The sequence below is a fragment of the Trichomonas vaginalis genome, chromosome I (genome assembly GCF_026262505.1).
Source record: "Trichomonas vaginalis G3 chromosome I, whole genome shotgun sequence".
NCBI classification, from domain to species: domain Eukaryota; phylum Parabasalia; order Trichomonadida; family Trichomonadidae; genus Trichomonas; species Trichomonas vaginalis.
Genome location: NC_067203.1, coordinates 19251206 through 19271860, shown reverse-complemented (window position 1 = coordinate 19271860; position 20655 = coordinate 19251206). Strand labels below are relative to the sequence as shown.

Below are 20655 nucleotides of genomic sequence, written 5' to 3'. Positions count from 1 at the left end.
TTTTGCTTTCTTTGTTGCTGTATCACAAATGATAACACTATTCAATCTTCCCGGCATATACATTTTATGGTCAGTATATTGAATGAAATCATGAGGATTAGATGAAAATGATGAAGGATATAATGAATTAAAGTCAACACCAACGAAATGAGTCATGATGTTGGAAGTGTCCTCATTTGATACAGTTTTAGTTTCTGGACTATATGAAAGTTTATTAATGTGCGTGATTCCTTTAAGATTTACTCTATGTTGAACATTTGATAAACCACCAGTAATTCCATTACGGAGAATGTGATAAGCTTCAACTGAATCTAAAGTCATTGGTAAATTATTTTTTAATGCATAATTTCTTAAATTGATTCTTAAACGTTGAACATCTTCATCTTTATTTGATTTTACGACATTGCAATAACAACACATTAACTGACAATTTTCTTTGGTATGTGGTTTTTCATTATCGATTCTATCCAATGTTGGTTTATTTGCATATGTAAACGCTTTACCACACATTTTGCATTTAGATGAAAGGATTAAATCGTGATAGTATTGAAAATCATCCATTGAAACATTATTTTTAGTATCTCTTTCTGCTTTTTCATCTTGTTTCTTATATGATTCAATTTTATATTTCCAATACTTTTTCGTTAATTCAAAACTTGATTCTATCTCTTCCTCAGGATATTTTTCATTAGGATTAAAGTCTTTATATGCTAAAGCGTAACGAATCATTGAAGCATTCGATGATAAAGAAAGATTATGAAGCATGTCAATTTTATAAACAAATGTTTCTTCAATAATTTTATCGATTGGGTCAATCATAATTTCACCATCTTTATTGCAATAATGAATAAAATATTCTAATATATTCTTAAAATTTTTAGCATCATTGAGATATATTTGATAATCACTATCTGATATAGTTTCTTGAGTTAATGCTGAATAAAATGAATCTTTCGTGAATGGTTCCACTTTATATAATTCTTCTTCGTAATTTTCCCATGTGATGAATTGATAAGGGAAAAAGGATTTAACACGTGATTTATTGTTTCCGAAATCTTGAGTGAATTGGTCTAATGTCCCACCCGCTATATAATTTCTGATGTCAATAAATCTCAATTCATATGGAACGTTTGTTTTCTTTACAATGATTTGCTTAAATTGTGAAGATGAACCCAGCATTGATTTTATTTTCCATTTTGCAGTGTTTAAATCACGAAGAATTAAATTTAAATCAAACTTTCCCGAATTAAAACCTATGATATTCACTTTATTGAATTCCTCATCTAGAAGTTCTTTAAATGCTTCCTTCTGTTTTTCATTTAATGTATGAGACAAAGTCCCCGCCGTTTGCGACTTCAATAATTCATTGTATTGACTCATATTTGATTCAACAACTAATGAACAGGTTGAAAATAAAAACTCAATCCAATCAGAAATAAAAGAATCACTCGAAGTTAAGCAAAAATTCCTCGTATATGTTTTATCGTTTAATTTAACCGTTGATGATACCATGAATGGTTTTAAGTAAGCATTCAAAGTTGCACACTCAGAAAGTTGTAATTCTTCTTTAGTCTCTAATGTTTCAAAGTCAAAAGTAATATAATATCTTGTCGGTTTATAATATTTCTGCAAATTGTGAGCTAATAACCACTGATATATCTTCTGTTTCGTAATATGTGGTGCATATGGTTGCTGGGTCTTATGCAATTGAACGTCTTGAATTAATCTCCCATTATTTTCTTTACATTTCTCACAATGCTTTAAAAATCTTCTTTGGTTTTTCCTTTCTGGATCATCACGGATAGAATAAACTTCTTCTTTACAATATGGACAAACTTTATAGCCAGTGAGTGCTTCAACGTCTGTTATTCTGTCAGCGTGAAGTTTTCCACATGGACTCTGTGTTAATAAAATATTTACTGTTTCAAATTCTGGATCTATCATTATTGATTCCACTAATGGAAAGTCTACCTTATTTATGTCCACGTCTTCTGGTTGAGGATCACAATAATAGAAATCAATATTAACATTTAACATTCTCGCTAATCTCTCACTTTCTGATGAAATGTCAAACCCTTCATATGCATCTATTGCTTCATTTAAATAGCTTCTACGAGTTTTAGGATTAACACCATCAGGAATGTTATAGAAGCGTTTAAATAACCTTCTACCTTCTGCTCTAATTTGATTATCATTCATTTTAGCTGTTCCGTTTTTGTTCATTTATGTAAGAATAAAAAATTAAAAAATAAATAAAAATAAAGTTTATTTTTTAAAGCCCATAAAATGAATTAAGAACACATAAATTTTTATCATCTGCGACGTGACGAATACATTTTAATTTACTCAAGAATGCGTACCCTGATACATTAAATCTAATTCCTGTCTTATTTAATTTCACAACTTTGAAAAGGAATGTATGAATAGCTATAAAATGATGAGAAGATGTTTTATGGGTTGCTTCCATTTTTTCTGAAATAAATGAATAAATATAATGCTTATATGTTTTCATATCTTTTATGTTCTTAATAACGAATGGTATAGACCTTTCCACTTCATCTTCCTTCGGTGCTGTTCTTTCATATGAAACATTATTGGTATCTTCAATAATGAAACCACAATCACACAAAATTTTATAGGTTCCAATGATTTCTTTTGATATTTTATCTAATAAATCAAAAACTTTATCAACACCTGTGCATTTATTTAAATAATAATTTGTGTAAATATCATGATCTTCTTTCTTAATCGTATTAGTTGCATATGTCACGTTTTTAAGAGCTTTTTTGAATTTTTCGGAATCTAAAGGTGGTGAAAGTAGGATACAGGGGTATTCTTCATTATCAATAAATTGTAACTTATGTTTACGAATAAATTTAGTACCTTCTTCTGAAAGTGTTTCGTCTATTTCGCCATCTAATAAATTTTGTGTTGATTCTGAGACATAATTTTTATATCTTTCTTCATGAGATTTCTGAACTTCTGATTCTGAAGCTGGGATATTCATTAAACCCTCTACTTCATTTTCATTATATTTTTCAACTTCTCTTAATTCCTTAATTTTTTCATCTATTTCATCTCTTATTTTTTCAGTCTTTCAATTTCATTGTATTCATCATCTTTAATCCGTTCTTCATAATATTCAGGGAAAACATCAGGTTCTTTAGGTTTTTCTTCTTCAGATGTGGGATATAAGAAATTTATAACATCATCTTTATTCATTTTTCCATCATAATCTAAATCATTTAATAACTCCGCGAATTTTTTACAATTTCTTAAATAATATTTATCAACTTCATATCCCACCTCCTCTAATATATCCTTTATTTCCTCGTTTGTGAATCCTAATTTTTTAATGTTGTTAGTTTTGACGCTCATTTCATACAAAATAAAAAAATAAAATAATAAACATAACTAAGTTTTAATTTTTCGTAAGACATGAATTTTTAATTTCTTTTACTCGTTTATGAGGTCTTTGATTATGACTTCATTGATTCCATTCAGGATTTAAACAATGTTTAATTAATCGCGGAATATCTGACATCATCTATATATAGCTTCTTTTATAAAAGATAAAAAAAATTATTTTAAAATTAATGTTAATTTTTTTAATGATTTATAAATAAATATATTTTAATGCATCGTCTATATATAGATGTAACAAAAAAAGTCACAAAACCCGTCATACCCTACTACTCATTTATAATTTCAGAGAAACAATCAAACACATATCGTGTATATTACATTTAAGAAACAGGATTTTAAAATGAAATTTTAGTCAGATCGTATTTCAGAAGAAATGGATGTGATCTGATATTCGCTTTGCACATTTTAGATTAGATGCATATGTGTCATTAAAATATACTAATTTTGGATTGATCTATTAGATTTTATTGTTTTATTTTTGGAAAATCAATATTCTGAGTGGACAAATCTGTTTTAGACATACTGTATATTTAATTAAATTCATGTTTTGTGATTTATTTTTTCCAAATTTTTTTGTTTTTCATATTTTTAATGTAAAATTTGTTAAATTTGTCTTTATTTTTTCAAAAATGAAAAAATTTTGGAAATCATTCATTGCTTAATTTATAAAAATTCTAATTTGATTTGGCATTAACATCTGTATTTTCCTATTTTTGAGATAACTTTTATGGATGCAGAAATTTTGAATTAGTCTGTTCAGGTTTTGAGTCCTTTTTTTCTGATGAGAATTACTCTCGCTTATCCAGAGAACGGCACACAAGTTGTCGTTGATATTGATGATCCAGCAGCTCTCAATGCTCTCTACGAAAAGCGTGTTGGCCAAGATATCGAAGGCGAAAAGCTCGGTGGCCAATTCAAGGGTTATCTCTTCCGTATCGGTGGTGGCTTCGATAAGCAAGGCTTCCCAATGAAGCAGGGTGTTATCACACCACGCCGTATCCGCCTTCTCCTCAAGACAGGCGCATCCTGCTACCGCCCACGTAAGGATGGTGAGCGCAAGCGCAAGACAGTCCGTGGCTGCATCATTTCCGACGAAATCTCTGCTCTCCACTGCGTTGTTCTCCAGAAGGGAGAAAAGGAAATCGACGGTCTTACAACAACAGTCGTTCCACGCCGCTTCGGTCCAAAGCGTGCTTCTACACTCCGCGCCATGTTCGGCATTACAGATTCCAAGTTCGATGCTTCCAAGCTTGTTCTTAAGCGCGAAGTCAAACCAGGTAAATTCACATCTCCAAAGGTCCAGCGCCTTATCACAGCTCGCCGTGTTGCCCGCAAGAACCGTATGCTCAAGGAGCGTAAGGAGAAGCGTGAGGCCACAAAGAAGAAGGCTGAGCAATACCAGGCTCTCCTCAAGCAGCAGCAGAAGCAGTAAAATATACTTCTATTACTAATTCCAATCATGTTATTCTAATTTTTCTTTAAGAAAAATGAACTTTAGAAAAATTTGATATCATATTGTTTTGATTTATTTTGTGAAATAGTAATAATATTATTTTAATTATATCAAGATGAAAAATGATTTTTTTGTTCTTATTCCGAAAATAAAAAAGAATATTTTTTTTGAAATAGTAAGCGACATCATCATAATTAATCAGCTGCTTATTATCCAAGTAATTTCACCAGCGATTAACCATATTTAGATCGTTGGCTTGGTTAAGATCATTAACCATATTGAGATCGTTGGCTTGGTTAAGATCATTGACCATATTGAGATCATTGACCATATTGAGGTCATTGACCATATTGAGATCATTGACCATATTGAGATCGTTGACCATATTTAGATCTAAATCTGTCTTTTTTGATTTAGAGCCAAACGAAGCTACTTTTGGTTGTTGTTGGATGACGATGGGTGTGGGTGCTGTGTTTTCCATATATTTAATTGATTCGAGGGTGACATCTTCTATTGGTCCAGGTCTAACTGGAGATGGTTTAAAAATTGGAGGTGGGACTGCCAATATTGGTGCAGCTGGTCTTGCATTCCTTTCGCCAATCAGTGGAGAAGTTCTTTTCTTTGCATATGGACTGTATGGACGCTTTGGAACTGGGACGTCTGGCCTTTCCGGTCTCCTGTTGAGTACATACGGAATTTTATCATCCGTAGGAAACTGTGGAGAGTTTAAAGGAGGTGATTCTGATTCAGAATATGAATCTTGATACCTGGTACCTATTTTGCCTATAGTAAGTCTCTGAGAATTCAGTTGACGTAAGGGTGGAGACTTCTGAGTAGAGAAACTCTTTGATCCTGAAAGTGTGTTGTCCGTAACTGGAGCCTTATCTCTATCTGCATCAGCATCGTTTCTAAAAGATGAGAAAGATTGTCTTGTTATGTGTTTAGGATCGGTAAGTGCATTGAGATAAATTTGAGTCCCAGGATCTCTCCTTACTGAACAGTATTCGACTTGGGGATTGCATCTGGTTTTCTTGACATTTACGGGTTCGATTACAGGACGATGTGGAGAAGGTCTACGTAATGGAAGATCTCTGTTGAGTGTAACATCAATCTTATCATCCATCGCCATCCAGTTTTCTTCTGAATTTGGTTGTTTTAAGACCTTTGGTGAAGTGGAGAAGGATTTAAAAACACTGTTTTTGTTAAGAACAACAGAAATCTTATCGTCGGAGCTCCTATAATTAACCTGCTGAGGTACGAAAACATCATCAACAAGTGAATTTGGAGATTCGGAACTGCTTTCTGTTGTTGAATCAGACTGTTCATATAATTTAATTGGTGGTTTCTGAATTGGGTGATCTTCTACGGGCATTCTAATTAAAAATCCAGTGTCATACAATAAGAAATCGTTTGAAGGTGCTTCGACCTTTTCTTCGATATCGAACTCTGAATAAACTGATTTTTGGAGTTGTTTGATGTCTCCTTTGAGAAGTTGAAGCTCTTGCTTGATCATTTTCATTAAATCATCTGATGGAGCTTGCTGTGCTGCAATACCTGAAAAAACGAGAAGAAACATTCAAAAAATTTACAAATGTAAACTTATGAATTTGTAATTATGAATAACCGTTTGTCGGCAAAATTTAAGATTCAGAATTTAATTTGATAAATTTTAATGTTCAACATATGAGTATTAAATGCTACGATGAAGGTATTTTCAAATCGTCACCTTTTTGATAAAGGAAATTTTTTGAATCACAAATTTGTGAAGATGTAAAAGAACTCCTTATCAGAATTGGAAAATTAGATCAAAATATACCAAATGATGATTTCCTTTTATTTTTTATTTTTTTTTTACGAAACTCTTTTTCATCTCATGCAAAAGTCTATTAATCCAGAGTATCCCGTTTCAAAAGAGATCCTATATATGATGAATAAGCATCAATTAAACATAACTTATAAGAGAAAGATAATTTCTCAAGAAATAATTCTTCTTTGTCAATTGGCTACTATATAGGTGATCGATATGTGACCTTTACAGATCGTACGCCTGCATACGATATGTTAACGTTAGGTCAGGTATGTTATCAATATCGTTTCTTAAGTAATATAAAGCCAATATCACGTATAATATAAATTTGCCATTCGAAATAAATATCCTATGTATAGATATTAAATAATAATTATTTTTTAGAGATTTGGAAGGATATCCTTCATCATACAACATCAAAGAAGTTTATTGAATCCCAATTAAGTTTATGAGGATGATGTACTCAATTACACGTTGATTTTATTCATTTACTAAAGCTTGCTTATTGAGAAAGTTTATTATGGGAGAAAAGTGAACGTTTAAAATTTCATTAATGTTTCGAAGATTCAAGAAAATTGATCTAGATTCTATCGACAAATATACAAATGGAGAACTTCTTGCATATTGCAATAGAAATAAGATACCAATTTCCCCTAACCCAACTAGAGAACAATTAATTACCGCAATTCAAGCAACTCCAGTAAACCAATATTCTACTCAGATTCCACCATCATCCATTCCATATGAATCTAAAGATAAAAGCCCTTCAATCCAAACGCCAAAACCATTTTTCTTTCCAGCTGAAATTCAACCAACACCAATTTGCGCAAATCAAAACTATGAATATGATAGAATGTGGGATAGAAAACTAAGGAAGCAAAATAGAAGTTATAAGGATGCTTTTCCTTCAAATCCAGGTCAAATGTCTCCCTCTATTAAAGAACTGTCTCATCTTGAAGGACAGAAAAGAAATTCTAATAATTATGAATACAATTGGAGCTTATATGTTGAAGTTAGCGTTTTCATTCTAATCATATTGTTTTTTGTTTGGTTCTTTATGAAATTTTAAAAAAACTGTTTGTACTACATTCCATAGGATACCATCTTTTTTATTCAATTGCTATCCCAAGTGATTCGATAAAGGTGACCAAACTATTTTTTGAAAGTCCGCCATAACTTTAATGGTACTATTTCAGCGTGTACAATGAATACAAAAATTCTAAGAGTGCCACATAAAATAGTACTTTAGACTTGAGTTAATGCTACCAAGCAAATGTTAAAAAGATGACTTTAGTGTTTTGATAATCAAAGATTAAAATCATTATTGTTTAAATCAATGATCATAACGACAGAAGTTAATGTTTTTTCATAAGTGCTTTAAATCCACTTTTAAAAGTATACCTCAAAAATCAAAATATCAAAAAAAATTGGCCGATAGGTTTGGCTTTAATTTTTGTCTGCTTTTATGATTTGATATGGATGTTAGAATTTTAAAAGTTGAGCCAAATTCACCAATAGATTTTTGAGATTTGCAAATACTCAATAATTTTCAGCGTGTTATCTTTTATTAAAAGAACTATTTGGTTTCAGTATCATATAAATTGATATTTACTTTCTATTTGAACCTTCATTTAGCTAATGATTTAATAATACAGATTTCATCTAGTCCTTATAAGAGAATTTTGAATTTGTTATAATAAAAAAACAAACAGATATAGCTTACACTTCTATAATAAAGATACCTTTTATAGAAATCAGTATGAAATGTGTTTTGGCTTATTGGAAGCATATCAGACATAATCGCCATAATCAAAAAATCTATATACCCAATAAGTAATAAATTTGTCGATATAGATTTTCCATAAAATTAGTTTTTAGTCTGATCTTAAAATAAATTTAATTTTTTATAAAAAAAATCACATTTAAAAGTACCTTTTTAGTAGCTCGAAATCCTGTTGGTGGATTTCGGGCGTACTTCAAAATTAGCTTTTCTTCTACATATGCAAGCTATATTTTAAATATGGAGCAAATCGGATCGGCGAAAGGAGTTTAGTTACCTTTGATTCGATATATAAAATGTTTGTTTAAAAAAATTCTATAAGTAAATCATCATATTACATCTATATCAGCGATTGTGTAATAAAATTCTTAATCAAATCATTCAAATTATTTAATGAATTAAATTTTCTAGGAAATAATAAAAAAATGAGTATAGAGAGAACTTTTGTATTATAAAGTATATCAATTTATAAAAGAAATATCTGTATTCATTAGTTGGAAGCTGGGGCCGTGTGTTCAGGCTTTGTAAATTTAGGAGAGAACTTCTCTATAGGTCCATTAGCATCAACAATATATTGAATGTACATTTTCGGATCAAGGCCAACTGAATCCGGATCGAAGGGGTTATAATCTATCTTAAATTTAATTGGTAATTCTAATAGTTTTGTGATAGTCTGTGCAATGTCAAGACGTATATTTGCGTCTGCAGCATGCTGATGCCAGAAATAAAATAAATCTGCTCTGGCTCTTGTTGAAACAGCAATTCCTACGACATCTTCGGGGAACTGCTCACCAATAAGATTAAGAACTAAACGCTCCCAAGATGATTTAACTTGATTTTTCTGAAGTCTTACTAAAAATGAACCACCTTTGCGATTAGCTTCATCTTCCCACATTGGACGCGTGTCATTTCTAAAGAGATTGAGAGTAATTGTATTTGGAAGATTATGCGGTCTTTGCATGTGTGAATATATTTGCCAAAATTGTTCTGCTGTTTCGAATTTTCCGATTTTATGAAGACATTGCTCATAAGGGATATCACCTTGCTCGGCTGTAGGTTTTTGGAAGTAATAAAATGTCCAAGGACTATTCAATTGAAGCTCCATCAACAATAAAAAAAGGACTCCACAAAAAAAAATTTGATGACGATAAAAACGGTTGACCAAGCTGTCCTAAAAATGCTAATTTCGCACTTTAATTCAGATAAACAAAATCAAAATGAATACAAGAAGACATTTTTCGCTAACTATTTCTATAAAATTCAAAGATTTCTAATTTTTATATTTGAAATACGGAATGTATTGGAATGGGATGCTCATAGACATAAACTCGGTCATGGAACAAATATAAAGTACCAATAGATCCATTGGTTTTAAGTATAGAATAATGTTAATTGGTAAATAAGACAATTCTTATGAAGTATATTTAAAAGAAATATTTTACAGTATATATAAAACAAGTATATAATCTAATGACAAGCTTATTAATAATTCTAATTAGCAGATATTGAATAAAATAAATTAAATTTTGATTACCAATAGAAAGCATCAAGTATATCTGGTTCTGTCATGCCGCATTCAAGAATTTTGGTTTCAATTCTTCTTTCTGTTTGCATAAAACGCAAAATTGTTTTGTCGATGTATTGTTTTTCGGTCATTGTTAAATGGCGATAGTTTACATTGAGTGGCATTGATTCGAAAGCCTTATTTGTAATATATTCTTTAAATTCTGGCAAAGACTGTGTGACATCGATAGATCCACCTTGACCCATATTAAAAAATGAAGACATCGAGTGCCATAACATTCAACCTCATTATACTGCAACAAGTTAATCTAATTCTCATCAATAAAACCTTTAATTTGCTTTGAAAAATTAATTATATAAAATAGATATCAATTTAATCAAATAAAACTCTATAATTTATTGTATGGCTTTTGTTAGCTGCTTTGGTTCTGGCTTTGGCTTAACAACTTTTTCAAATTTCTTCTTTGGCTGCTTCTTAAGATGCCTTGGTTGTTTAACTTCTTCACCAAGAAGTGATGTATACAAATTTGGCTTGTTTTTCTGCTGAAATGCATAAAAATCTGATGTTTGCATTTTAGCTGCAGTTTCTTGATATTTACGAATAATTGCTTGTGTTTCAGCTTCTGTATGACGTGCAATCTTCTTGGTACCTGCATTAGCGCGTGCTTCGGCATCTCTTTTATCAATAGCTTGAATTTGTTCATAAGCGCTTTTTTCTAAATCAGCAACGTCTGGGCGTGACTTCATATACTTCTGTTTAAAGTACTCAACACCGAATTCGCCAATTCCGGCTTCTGGTGGCTGAGCATCATTATGCTTAAATTTTTCTAACAAAGCTCTATCTAATGATTTCTCATTTTGGTATTTAATGATTGCCTGATTACCCTCTATTGTAATTGTATCTATTTTTCCAAAAAGAGCGAAAGCTTCTTCGAGAATATTTTGAATTTTATCGTTTGTATCTGTTAGTGGGAAGTTGTATGCTTCGAGTTCAAGTGCACTGTGCTTTTTGTAAAAAACAGAGTGTTGCACATTGGAATCTCGATAAGGAAGCTTGAGAACTTTCCAAGCTTCACCCATTTTGAAAAAAAAATGTCTTTCTAAGATTTTGCTATGAAAAATGATATACGTAGAGAGTACAAAAAATACTTTGATTTTGATAAATTGAGTTAACTGCTGTTATCAAAATAAAATTTTCTGACAAATTTCTACCGAGATTCATGAATGCATCTGAGAGCGCCGAAGCGCAAAAGATTATCTCAATGCTTCTTGATCTCCCAGAGAACAATCTGTGTGCCGATTGTCATGTCAATCCGTCGAAGTGGGCATCGACAAATCTCGGAATTTTCATTTGTATTCACTGCAGTGGAGTTCACAGATCACTAGGCACTCACATATCAAAGGTTAGGAGCTGCTCGTTGGATAACTGGTCTTTAGAACAAGCATATGTAATGGCAAACGTAGGAAATAAGATAGCAAACGAATATTGGGAAGCAAACTTACCAAAAGACTTTGTTCGACCAGTTCCAACAAACAAAATGGAACTTGCCCTCTTTATAAAGCGTAAATATGATCAGAAACTTTGGACAAAACCAGGAATTCCTCCTCATCTCTCAATACAACCTAAAAAATCATTGCCAAAGCAAAACAAACGCAAGTCATCCCACAAACGTGCTCATTCTCCAAGCAATCCCGTTATTCAAAATCAGCCATCGTTTGAACCAATAAATGAAGCAGAAGAAAAGCCAAATAACTCTCCAAATTTACCAACACGATCGGGTTCGCAAATTATTTTTACTACAAACAAAGATGAATCAAGTTCAGATTCAATTAAAGGTATTTTAGAGCCTCCTGTTGAAAGTATCATCGCCAAAAATGTTATCGATTACATTGTCGATCAAATATTAGAGCCAGATGTTAAACACGAATTAAATTTGTTGAAAAATATTATTATTGAAGAAGATATCAATATAAAACCAAACGAAATACAAGAAAACAATAATACACCAGATGTTTTTGATGTAGATGATGATTTCTTTGAAGATCATCCTCCGAAATTTGTTGATTTACCAAAGAAAGAAAACAAAGAAGAAAAACATGAAGAACCACGCCATGAAGAAGTTGCCCTTGATGTTGATGACGATTTCTTTGACATAGAAGTCCAAAAACCAAAAATTATTCCAAATCCAATCAAAAAAATACCAAATCCGGCCAAACCAGTACCTGTTATTGAGAAAATACCAAAGAAACTACCAAGGCCAGGCGTAATAATCGTGGATATCAACGAAAAGAAGAAAAAGAAACATCATAAAAAGAAATCCGAAAAAAATCCAGAAAAAGTAGAAGAAAAAATCGTGCAAAAACAAGAACCAGAGCCAACTAAAGAGCAGGACAATCAAATTGATGAGTTTTTCGAAGAATACGAAGCAGAAACTAAAAATCAAAAAACAAATAAAGTCGACATCGACAATTTCTTCCAAGAAGAGGAGAAACCAGCAAAACCAGCCAAGATTCCGTCACCTTTTAAGCCTGCTTCGCTTCAAAAAGGCCCTGGAACACAATTACCAGCCAGACTCCAGAAACTGGTCAAAAGCAGAGAGAAGGTCGTTGTTGGAGAACGAAAGAGAAGAAAACATCATCATTCTGAGTGATTTTTCTAATTAATTTTTATGATATATTTTTATATGAGTTTTGTATATATATTTGTAATATTAAATATAATAGTCTTTCTCACTTTTGCATTTTTTACTCATAATATGACCGCATATTGAATTTTTTTCTAAATGATTCCGAAATTTAGATGCAAAACATGTTTCAAATTCATGTATTTGGGTATTCAAATAGAGAAATTAAAGAATCCGAATAAACAGAAAGCATAGAAAGAAAATAAAGTAATAATATTAATAGAATATGTTTATAGATGAGTATTTCTCTAATTCTTAAGGAAGATTTAATAGATACTTTCTTTTAGTTGTTCATCAGTGTTTGCATTTTGAGTATAAATCAAATTTAGCAACAATTATAAATATGATCTATAATTATAGGATTTATTAAGAAATTAGATGTCCATTCAATAGTATATTTTAGTTGTTATATCAGAACTTGATCAAACTGAAGACAATATGGTTTTTGTATCAATTCCAATAAATTAAAAACGAATATTCCAAAAGTGACACTTTTACAAATTTTTTTATATGGAACAAGTTAGTGACAACGATTTTGGCTCAGATGCACCTCCTCCAGAGGTCAAACCCGAGCCACAGCCAAAAGCTAAGAAAGGCAAAATAAGAAAGAGCAAAGAATACATCGAATACGCTAAAAGCCGCAGACAATACATCAATCATCTTACTCTCTCACCTTCCTCGATATTATTTATGCTCGAAACAAGCAATATCAAGACTGGTGTACAAAGTAGAGGAACACAACACCAGCCAAGCCGCTTTGGTTTATCAACACAAACAGATCCAATCACATTCAATACTGCATCAGCACAATTCCCAGATACAGAGCCAAACAAACAGCAGTACCCATCAACCATTCACTTCTTAAAAGCTGCTGCAGCTACAATAAGCGCATTACTTGATCAAGCTGAGTTTTCAAGTACAGCCAGTGACAAGCAACCACTTACACGCGTTAGCAAATTTGCAACAAAAGGTGTTCCTCTCAGTGTTTTAACAACAAAATCAAGAACAGTAGCTCTTGTCGAAGAATCTCCTGGAAACAGAACATTATACGTATGGAATGCTCGTTCTTCTACCGTAAACTATCAGTTAGTCTCACCATCTACCCCTACATGCTTCTGTATTCACGACGATGCGAGAATTATCATTGCAGGTACAGAATCAGGTTCAATACTTGCCTGGGACCTTCTTAAAAAGGCCAAGCCTGGTCAGAGCGAAACAGTCCTCCAGTCAGTCTTTACGACAAACGACATTCCCTCTAAGAATCACCAAGATTCAATAGCCGGAATTTCTGTCTTCGGCAGACGTGGCACAAACGTTGTCTGTGCTCTCGATGGCAGCGCTATCGCCTCTTTCTGGCATATTCGTACCGAAAATGACGAATTTTCCCTCACAAAAGCAGAAACTGTCAATTTAGCGGCCACTTATTTCCCGACTTTTTCATTGGCCGTAGCTCCCAATTCCGTTGACAGTTTTCTTGTTGGCTGTGGCTGTTCTATCTTCAACTGTTCCCGCTTTGGATCCACCACTTCCCCTTCTTCCTACAACGCTAGTGCCGCTGTAAGATCCATTGCGTTTTCGAAGTTGATTCCGACACTTTTTGCTGCAGGCCAAGACAACGGAAAACTTGCAATTTACGATATTCTTTCTGCTGATCCTTTGATTGAATTCTGTGTCGATATCTCCACCAGCGATCTCTCTGTCTGCTGGTCTCCTAAACGCGCGAGTGTTCTCTTTGTCGCTGCAACACAGACAATGAGATTGTTCGTATACGATTTGTCGAAAGACATGAGAAAACCAATTTACACACACAAGGTAAGTAATGCAGCTTATTCTGTAGATGCTGCAGAAACAGAGAACGGAGTGATCCTCGCAATAGGAGAAGGAGATAGTAGCGCTTCAGTACTTCGCGTGAAATCAGATTTATCAACTCCTTTGTCTGATACAGAAAGAGATTCTTTCTTGATGCAATTATATGGTTCTTATTGAGAAAAAAAAATAAAGTTTATTTATTTATGTTTGATGTCATTAAAAAAGCAATCGTATTTTTTATTAAATTTATCTAATACATTATATCATATGAATATGAAGAGATATTTATATCAATATGTGATTTTATAAGAAATTTGATATTAAATATTTAGCTTAACATTGTTTTTGGAATGTTCATTATTACTCTCTTTATTAGATAATCTATAAAGATAATAAAAAATTTTTGTTGAAAAAATAGAATTAATAGACTTTTATATTTTTAAACTTAATGTTTATAAAGTTTATAAGTTTGATTTGATATAGTATTATTCAGATTTCGTATTTCGAATTTCCTTCTAAAAATAAAGCTATATGGCCTATTATTTGTGATGAAACCATGAGTACAAGTGGATGCATGGGAAGCGAGTGAGATATTTTCAATCTTGTTGTTTTTCAAAAGTCCAAAAAATAAGGGATAATCAAGTCAATGATTGCATTCAATTATAACTCACTTTTGTTAGAAGAGGCGCGTAAAAATAATACTTCTAGGATATAGAAGAAAAAGTAAAAATATAATTTAAAGGAATTTCAATCAATCGATTATTCAAAGGTTTATTGAATTTCTATTTAAATTTTTGAATAGCTATTCAAAAACGAGTGGTAGTCGAATCAGTTATTTATTTAAGGGTTTCGTTTTGCTAAAATTATCACTTTTATAGCATATTTGTTTTTGGATGTTTTGCGAAACCAAAAAAAAAAAAAACTATGATATACAATGTGTGTGTAAAGAAAATACTTTATTTACTAGTTAAAAAATCATTTGGTATTGATCAAGTTATTTTTTCTGGATAAGATATTATATGGATAATTGGATAGAAAATACAATTATATAATCTTGTACCTGGTTTAATTAAGCTAATTGTCATCAGAAACTTGTAATTTTTATGAATTTCAGATTTTCTTTTCATTACTGCTTTTCTTAATAGGTCAAGTTCTTATTTACGTTATAAAGTATGATATTTACAAATATCAAGTTATCATGTTTTTTGAGAAATTATGAGAAACAAACAAAAATGAAAAAGATAGGAATAGCAATGAATAGTGATGTGGGTATAGAAAATGTAAGAGATATGAATGCAAAGCAATTAGTATTTAGGATATTGACCATAGATTTCGAAAAAAAAATGCTGCATATTGAGCGAAAACTATGATTATATTATAAGGCTGTCATTTAAAGCATAATGAAACTATTCCCTTTTCATTTTAATCGAATAAGATAGTAAAGATTTTTGAATTAGCTAGAAACTGATGAGATGTTTTCACAAATCAGATTTTTAATCTCTATAATGCATAATTCACTCAATATCTCAATTTTGATATTGCGAGATATTTTTGCTATCGGTTTCGCAATTTTGACACAATAGCAAGAGGGTTCTATAAGCATTATTATCAACGTAGAATCTGAATATCATATCAGAAAATGTCGCAAATCTGACATTTACCCGACCAAATAGCAAAAATAATTGAATACTTTTCGCAAAAACTTTAAAAATCGATAAAAATATGAAATATAGATATTAAAGAGACTTTTTATATAATATTCATAAAGATTTTCCAAAAATATGATACCGCAAAATTAAAAAAGTGACGTCTTGAGTAAGTCAAATGTCGAAATTGCTAGCTAAATGTTTTTTTAGCGAAATTGCGTATTGTACGTTTTTTTCGCAAAACGAAACCCTTAATTTATTTGCTTTGATTTTTTAGCTTTAATTATTAGTCAAAAAAATTTGCGAAGTTGGACGTTCCTCTATTTCCTTTCTTCTTTATCGTTTAATTAGCATATGACGTTGGATTCACATTAAATATTGATTATTAAATTGATCATCAGGTTTCAGCAAAGAAATTGAGAGAAGGAAAAAAAATAATAATAATAAAAATTATTTTTGTAATTTTATGATCAATGAACAAGCTAAAATTGAAATTGGCGGCCTGCATGATCCTATATTGAGGATGATCTATCTCAATTATACACCCGTAATCGAAAATAATGACCCTAAAAAATCAAAAGAGCAATTAGTTCTAATTTCCAACTACCAATTGATTCTATTCAAGCCAAAGTTCATGCGTAAGCTATCTATGCACGCCTCTTATACATATAATAATCTTAAAGTCCTAGAATTAAGAAAAGATCAGATTTATTTTGAGTTCGATAAAGATAACTACCTGATCACGCTTCCTTCTCCTTCCGCTATCTTTGAAAACGTTTGCCAATCAATTATCAACATTTTAACAGATGATTCTTTGCCAAAATTCATTCCTGTGCAAAAAATTAAGCGAAAGCCGAACTCCATCTTTTCCAGATACAAGTTCCTCTGTTTCTTAAATGAGAAAAAGCCAGATAAAAAAGTTTTATCTTTTCTTAATAAAACAAAGGCAATGCAATTTACTTTTGAAGAGATTCGAGAAGAAGTGTCACGCGATCTCGATATCTTCATGGAAGCTTTGGAAAACCTTGAATGCAAAAGATTGGAATTTCCAAGGTTTGAAACACCGCAATGGGATAAACTAGCCAAATTACTGGCTCAAAACCAGTATATTAACCAGATCGTATTAAATGGTCCGATTTCGGCTTCAATGGAAGAGGTTTACAATGTTTTAGAGAAAACAAAGACAACAAACGTCGCGTGTCTCACTTTTCAAGATTCTGAAGCTACTCCAGAGTTCTTTTCCCTTATTACTAAATTTATGAAACTTCCACAAATTACGACACTTTCTTTGATCTCTTTTCTCAAAGATTACGGGGATGTTCCAGCTTTTACCGATATTGTATACAAGAATCGACCTTATGAATTCATAGATACCCTTGAAATAAAATATATGCCTCGAATCAACTACAAAATGATACACCAATGCTTCCCGCACCTTGACAAGATAGAGTTCTCGAACTGCAAGATATCACTCGCTAATTATCTCGATTATATTTCTACTTGGAACGATAAAGGAGTTGCAAATATAAAATTAGAAGGAAATAACGCTGATTTCCCTATCCACGAAGCCCTTTCATTACCACCATGCATAATAGATATCGACGTGTCCGATATTTACTGGACTTCGAGAAATTTAATCACATTTCTTAAAATCATCGCCAAATACAGAAACTCGGCCAAAAATTTTAAGGTTGGGCTAAACAAAATCAAAATGGATACGAAAGGATGGGTCCAATTCAATTCTGAATTGAAAAATATTGAAGAACCTCAAATTCGCCACATTTTCTGGAAAGGAAACATGATATCTCCTGAAATAATTGAGTTCTTCAACCGCTGCAGGCTCACTTTACTTACTTTTGGCGACAATTTTGATGATGACGACGCAAGTGTCCTTTTATTCAGAGATTACTTGATCAGACAGAAATATCTTCAGACACTGGTATACCAAGAACAGGAAAGACCCTTCAATCTTAAGTCAGAACTGATAAAAGGTATCAGATACAACAGATCCATTAATTATTTGTCACTTTTGAATACACAATTTACACATGAAGACATACAGATGCTTGGCCTTGCTTTGCTTGAGAATTGCAACATCGGACAACTTTCTATTAACACTTTGCAGGAACATTCGACCAAAACTATCAATAAGTTCTGGAAAATAGTGGTAGGAAGAGGAACCCCACTTAAACTTGTTGGTTACGATATCAAAAAATCAGATGATCCGGAATTATTTGAATTATCTAAGAGTGTGAAGGATGGAAACCCAAATATCATCCCTCCTGATGAGAGTTTGAGGATTTCCAATGATAGAATTGAAGAAGTAATCGCTTCTTTCCATGATTCAGATGAGAAATTGAAGAAAATCCATGGATCCGACTCAGATATGTTGGAATTCCCTGATGAGAAGCCAAGCGAATTTAAACCAGACGATGCAATCAATTTTGATGACGATTTCGATGAGAAATCTAAATCTGAACAAAAAGACACAACTTCACAGGAATCGCAAGATAATTCGGAAGGATCTGCCTCTCTTACACCTCAAACTTCCCAGGAAATGCTCTTGTTGACGTACGAAGGCTCTCAAGAATTTACTCTTGACGAAAAAGAGAGTTATACACCTAAGTTTGAGACTAAGATGCAGCACGTTCCTCTTCTGGACGTTGATGCAACAAGAAAAATGCTTGAAGAAAAATTCAATCTGAAGAACCTCAGAAGACACATAAAGAAATGAAATTTGAAATGTTTATTTTATAATACACTCAAAATATATTGAATGCGTGCTTATCTTTGTTATTTTTTTATTTTTATTGAAAATTGTTTGTTTTATTTTAATATTATATGATTAATACTCTTTGGGAATAAAGTATTTCTTTTGAATTTAACTCTTTTTCACTCTATACTTAGCTAATTGTTAAAATCTGGTAAATTGAAATTGTTCTACAATTTCAAAAGGAAGATTCTCTCTGGAATACGTATAAAGATCAGGAATCTTTATTTATACTTATACAGTGACCGAAAAAAGCCGATAGTGACCAAAAAACCTGATCAATAAAATCTTTGTGATCTGAAATTCTTGTGATCAGAAATTCTCTTGCATTCAATATACAATTTTCAATTTAAAATTAAAAATTATATTATTGAAGGCAAGAAAATGCAATTTTCTTGCACAACATTTGAATTACAATTCAAAATTGAAATTCAAAAAGTGCAAGAAAACTGCTAATTTTTTGATGTCTGATCAATACAGCCGTCGAAATAAATTCACTGAATTACGAAGTATCCATAAATCCTACATCGATTTATATAATGCATTGTATCAGGTGAAGACGGAAAAAGAAGAAGATTTAAACACAATTTACAAAAATATCCAAACAGAATTGATTGATTCAATGAAGTTTCCTCCACAAAGTATTATTAGAGACATTTTAAAAATCATTCCCTATAACAATCGCTATGTAAATGCATATTTAACCCTTGCCAAACGCATATCTGATGATTATCATGTAGAAGATGTCAGCAATGTTGAGCCAATTTCAAATTACATGTTTTATAAAGAATATGGAATTAAATTAGACAAATCACGTGACTTTAATGAAATTAATAAATATTATCTCGATATTCATACAAAAAATACAATTTACAAGGTAATTATGAATAATGATATAGAAAAATTCATCTTCCTCACTGGAGCAGAAGGTTTTAATGAACATCTTTTCCTTGAAAGCGATTTATATCCATATACTCCATATAGATATACATTACTTGATATATGTTGTTACCATGGTGCAATTGATTGTTTCAAGTTCTTAAGAACAAAATTTAATTCAAAGATTTCTGATGACAGTCTTCGGTTTTCATTTTTAGGAGGAAATCCAGAGATCATGAGTGAGTGTTTGAAATACAAGAAACCATATGAAGAATGCATGAAATATGCAATTATTTCACACAACATTGGTTTTGTTACATTCTTGATGAATGAATACAATCTGAAGATCGATTTGAAATGGTGCAGATTATATAATAATCTCGAATCATTTTTAGTTTATTTCGATCAAACTAAAAATATTAATGAATGCTTTTTGAATTCAATTAAATTTAATATTCCACCCCTTTGTGAATATATCCTATCATGTGGTGCAAATATCCATACAAAAAATAGACATGGAAATACAGCCCTTCATAAAGCAGTAAACATCAATAGCAAAGAAATGGTCGAATTTCTTCTTTCACATGGTGCAAATATCAATGAAAAAAATAAAAATGGAGATACTGTTCTTCATTTTGCAGCATTTAATAATAGCAAAGAAATGGTCGAATTTCTTCTTTCACCATGGTGCAAATATCAATGAAAAATGTGTAGGTGGAGGAACCATTCTTCAAAGTGCAGCACTTAGTAATAGTATAGAAACGGTCGAATTTCTTCTCTCACTTGGCGTAAATATCGATGAGAAAAATCATTTTGGAGACACAGCTCTTATCTCTATTGCAGTTCATGAGAATACTGAAAAAACGGTAGAATTTCT

General features: G+C 31.7%; 9 protein-coding genes across 9 annotated transcripts, besides 2 other annotated features; 5 read left to right on the top strand and 4 right to left on the bottom strand.

The window, feature by feature from the left end:
• Nucleotides 1–2952: 2952 nt before the first annotated feature.
• Nucleotides 2953–3457: a mobile genetic element.
• Nucleotides 3458–4205: 748 nt separating this feature from the next.
• TVAGG3_1012700 (Chain G 40s Ribosomal Protein S6) lies at nucleotides 4206–4883 on the top strand (the record flags this gene model as incomplete). Its single annotated transcript, XM_001579531.2, has 1 exon — nucleotides 4208–4858. One exon carries the CDS (start codon nucleotides 4208–4210, stop codon nucleotides 4856–4858), a length of 651 nt encoding a protein of 216 aa, XP_001579581.1.
• A 79-nt stretch (nucleotides 4884–4962) lies between these two features.
• Nucleotides 4963–6475, bottom strand: TVAGG3_1012690 (uncharacterized protein; the record flags this gene model as incomplete). The annotated part of the gene is made up of 1 exon (XM_001579530.1): nucleotides 5103–6455. One exon carries the CDS (start codon nucleotides 6453–6455, stop codon nucleotides 5103–5105), a length of 1353 nt encoding a protein of 450 aa, XP_001579580.1.
• A 1350-nt stretch (nucleotides 6476–7825) lies between these two features.
• Nucleotides 7826–8747: a mobile genetic element.
• A 127-nt stretch (nucleotides 8748–8874) lies between these two features.
• TVAGG3_1012670 (translation initiation factor protein) lies at nucleotides 8875–9583 on the bottom strand (the record flags this gene model as incomplete). The annotated part of the gene is made up of 1 exon (XM_001579529.1): nucleotides 8957–9571. The coding sequence occupies one exon, from the start codon at nucleotides 9569–9571 to the stop codon at nucleotides 8957–8959; it is 615 nt and encodes a 204-aa protein (XP_001579579.1).
• A 413-nt stretch (nucleotides 9584–9996) lies between these two features.
• On the bottom strand, nucleotides 9997–10236 carry TVAGG3_1012660 (uncharacterized protein; the record flags this gene model as incomplete). The annotated part of the gene is made up of 1 exon (XM_001579528.1): nucleotides 9997–10236. The coding sequence occupies one exon, from the start codon at nucleotides 10234–10236 to the stop codon at nucleotides 9997–9999; it is 240 nt and encodes a 79-aa protein (XP_001579578.1).
• Nucleotides 10237–10347: 111 nt separating this feature from the next.
• On the bottom strand, nucleotides 10348–11070 carry TVAGG3_1012650 (uncharacterized protein; the record flags this gene model as incomplete). The annotated part of the gene is made up of 1 exon (XM_001579527.2): nucleotides 10387–11070. One exon carries the CDS (start codon nucleotides 11068–11070, stop codon nucleotides 10387–10389), a length of 684 nt encoding a protein of 227 aa, XP_001579577.1.
• Nucleotides 11071–11206: 136 nt separating this feature from the next.
• TVAGG3_1012640 (GTPase activator protein) lies at nucleotides 11207–12667 on the top strand (the record flags this gene model as incomplete). The annotated part of the gene is made up of 1 exon (XM_001579526.1): nucleotides 11211–12641. One exon carries the CDS (start codon nucleotides 11211–11213, stop codon nucleotides 12639–12641), a length of 1431 nt encoding a protein of 476 aa, XP_001579576.1.
• A 416-nt stretch (nucleotides 12668–13083) lies between these two features.
• On the top strand, nucleotides 13084–14818 carry TVAGG3_1012630 (WD40 repeat-containing protein; the record flags this gene model as incomplete). The annotated part of the gene is made up of 1 exon (XM_001579525.1): nucleotides 13185–14660. The coding sequence occupies one exon, from the start codon at nucleotides 13185–13187 to the stop codon at nucleotides 14658–14660; it is 1476 nt and encodes a 491-aa protein (XP_001579575.1).
• Nucleotides 14819–16586: 1768 nt separating this feature from the next.
• Nucleotides 16587–18989, top strand: TVAGG3_1012620 (RNI-like family; the record flags this gene model as incomplete). Its single annotated transcript, XM_001579524.1, has 1 exon — nucleotides 16596–18863. The coding sequence occupies one exon, from the start codon at nucleotides 16596–16598 to the stop codon at nucleotides 18861–18863; it is 2268 nt and encodes a 755-aa protein (XP_001579574.1).
• Nucleotides 18990–19362: 373 nt separating this feature from the next.
• On the top strand, nucleotides 19363–20481 carry TVAGG3_1012610 (protein of unknown function (DUF3447); the record flags this gene model as incomplete). Its single annotated transcript, XM_001579523.1, has 1 exon — nucleotides 19363–20481. The coding sequence occupies one exon, from the start codon at nucleotides 19363–19365 to the stop codon at nucleotides 20479–20481; it is 1119 nt and encodes a 372-aa protein (XP_001579573.1).
• Nucleotides 20482–20655: the final 174 nt, after the last annotated feature.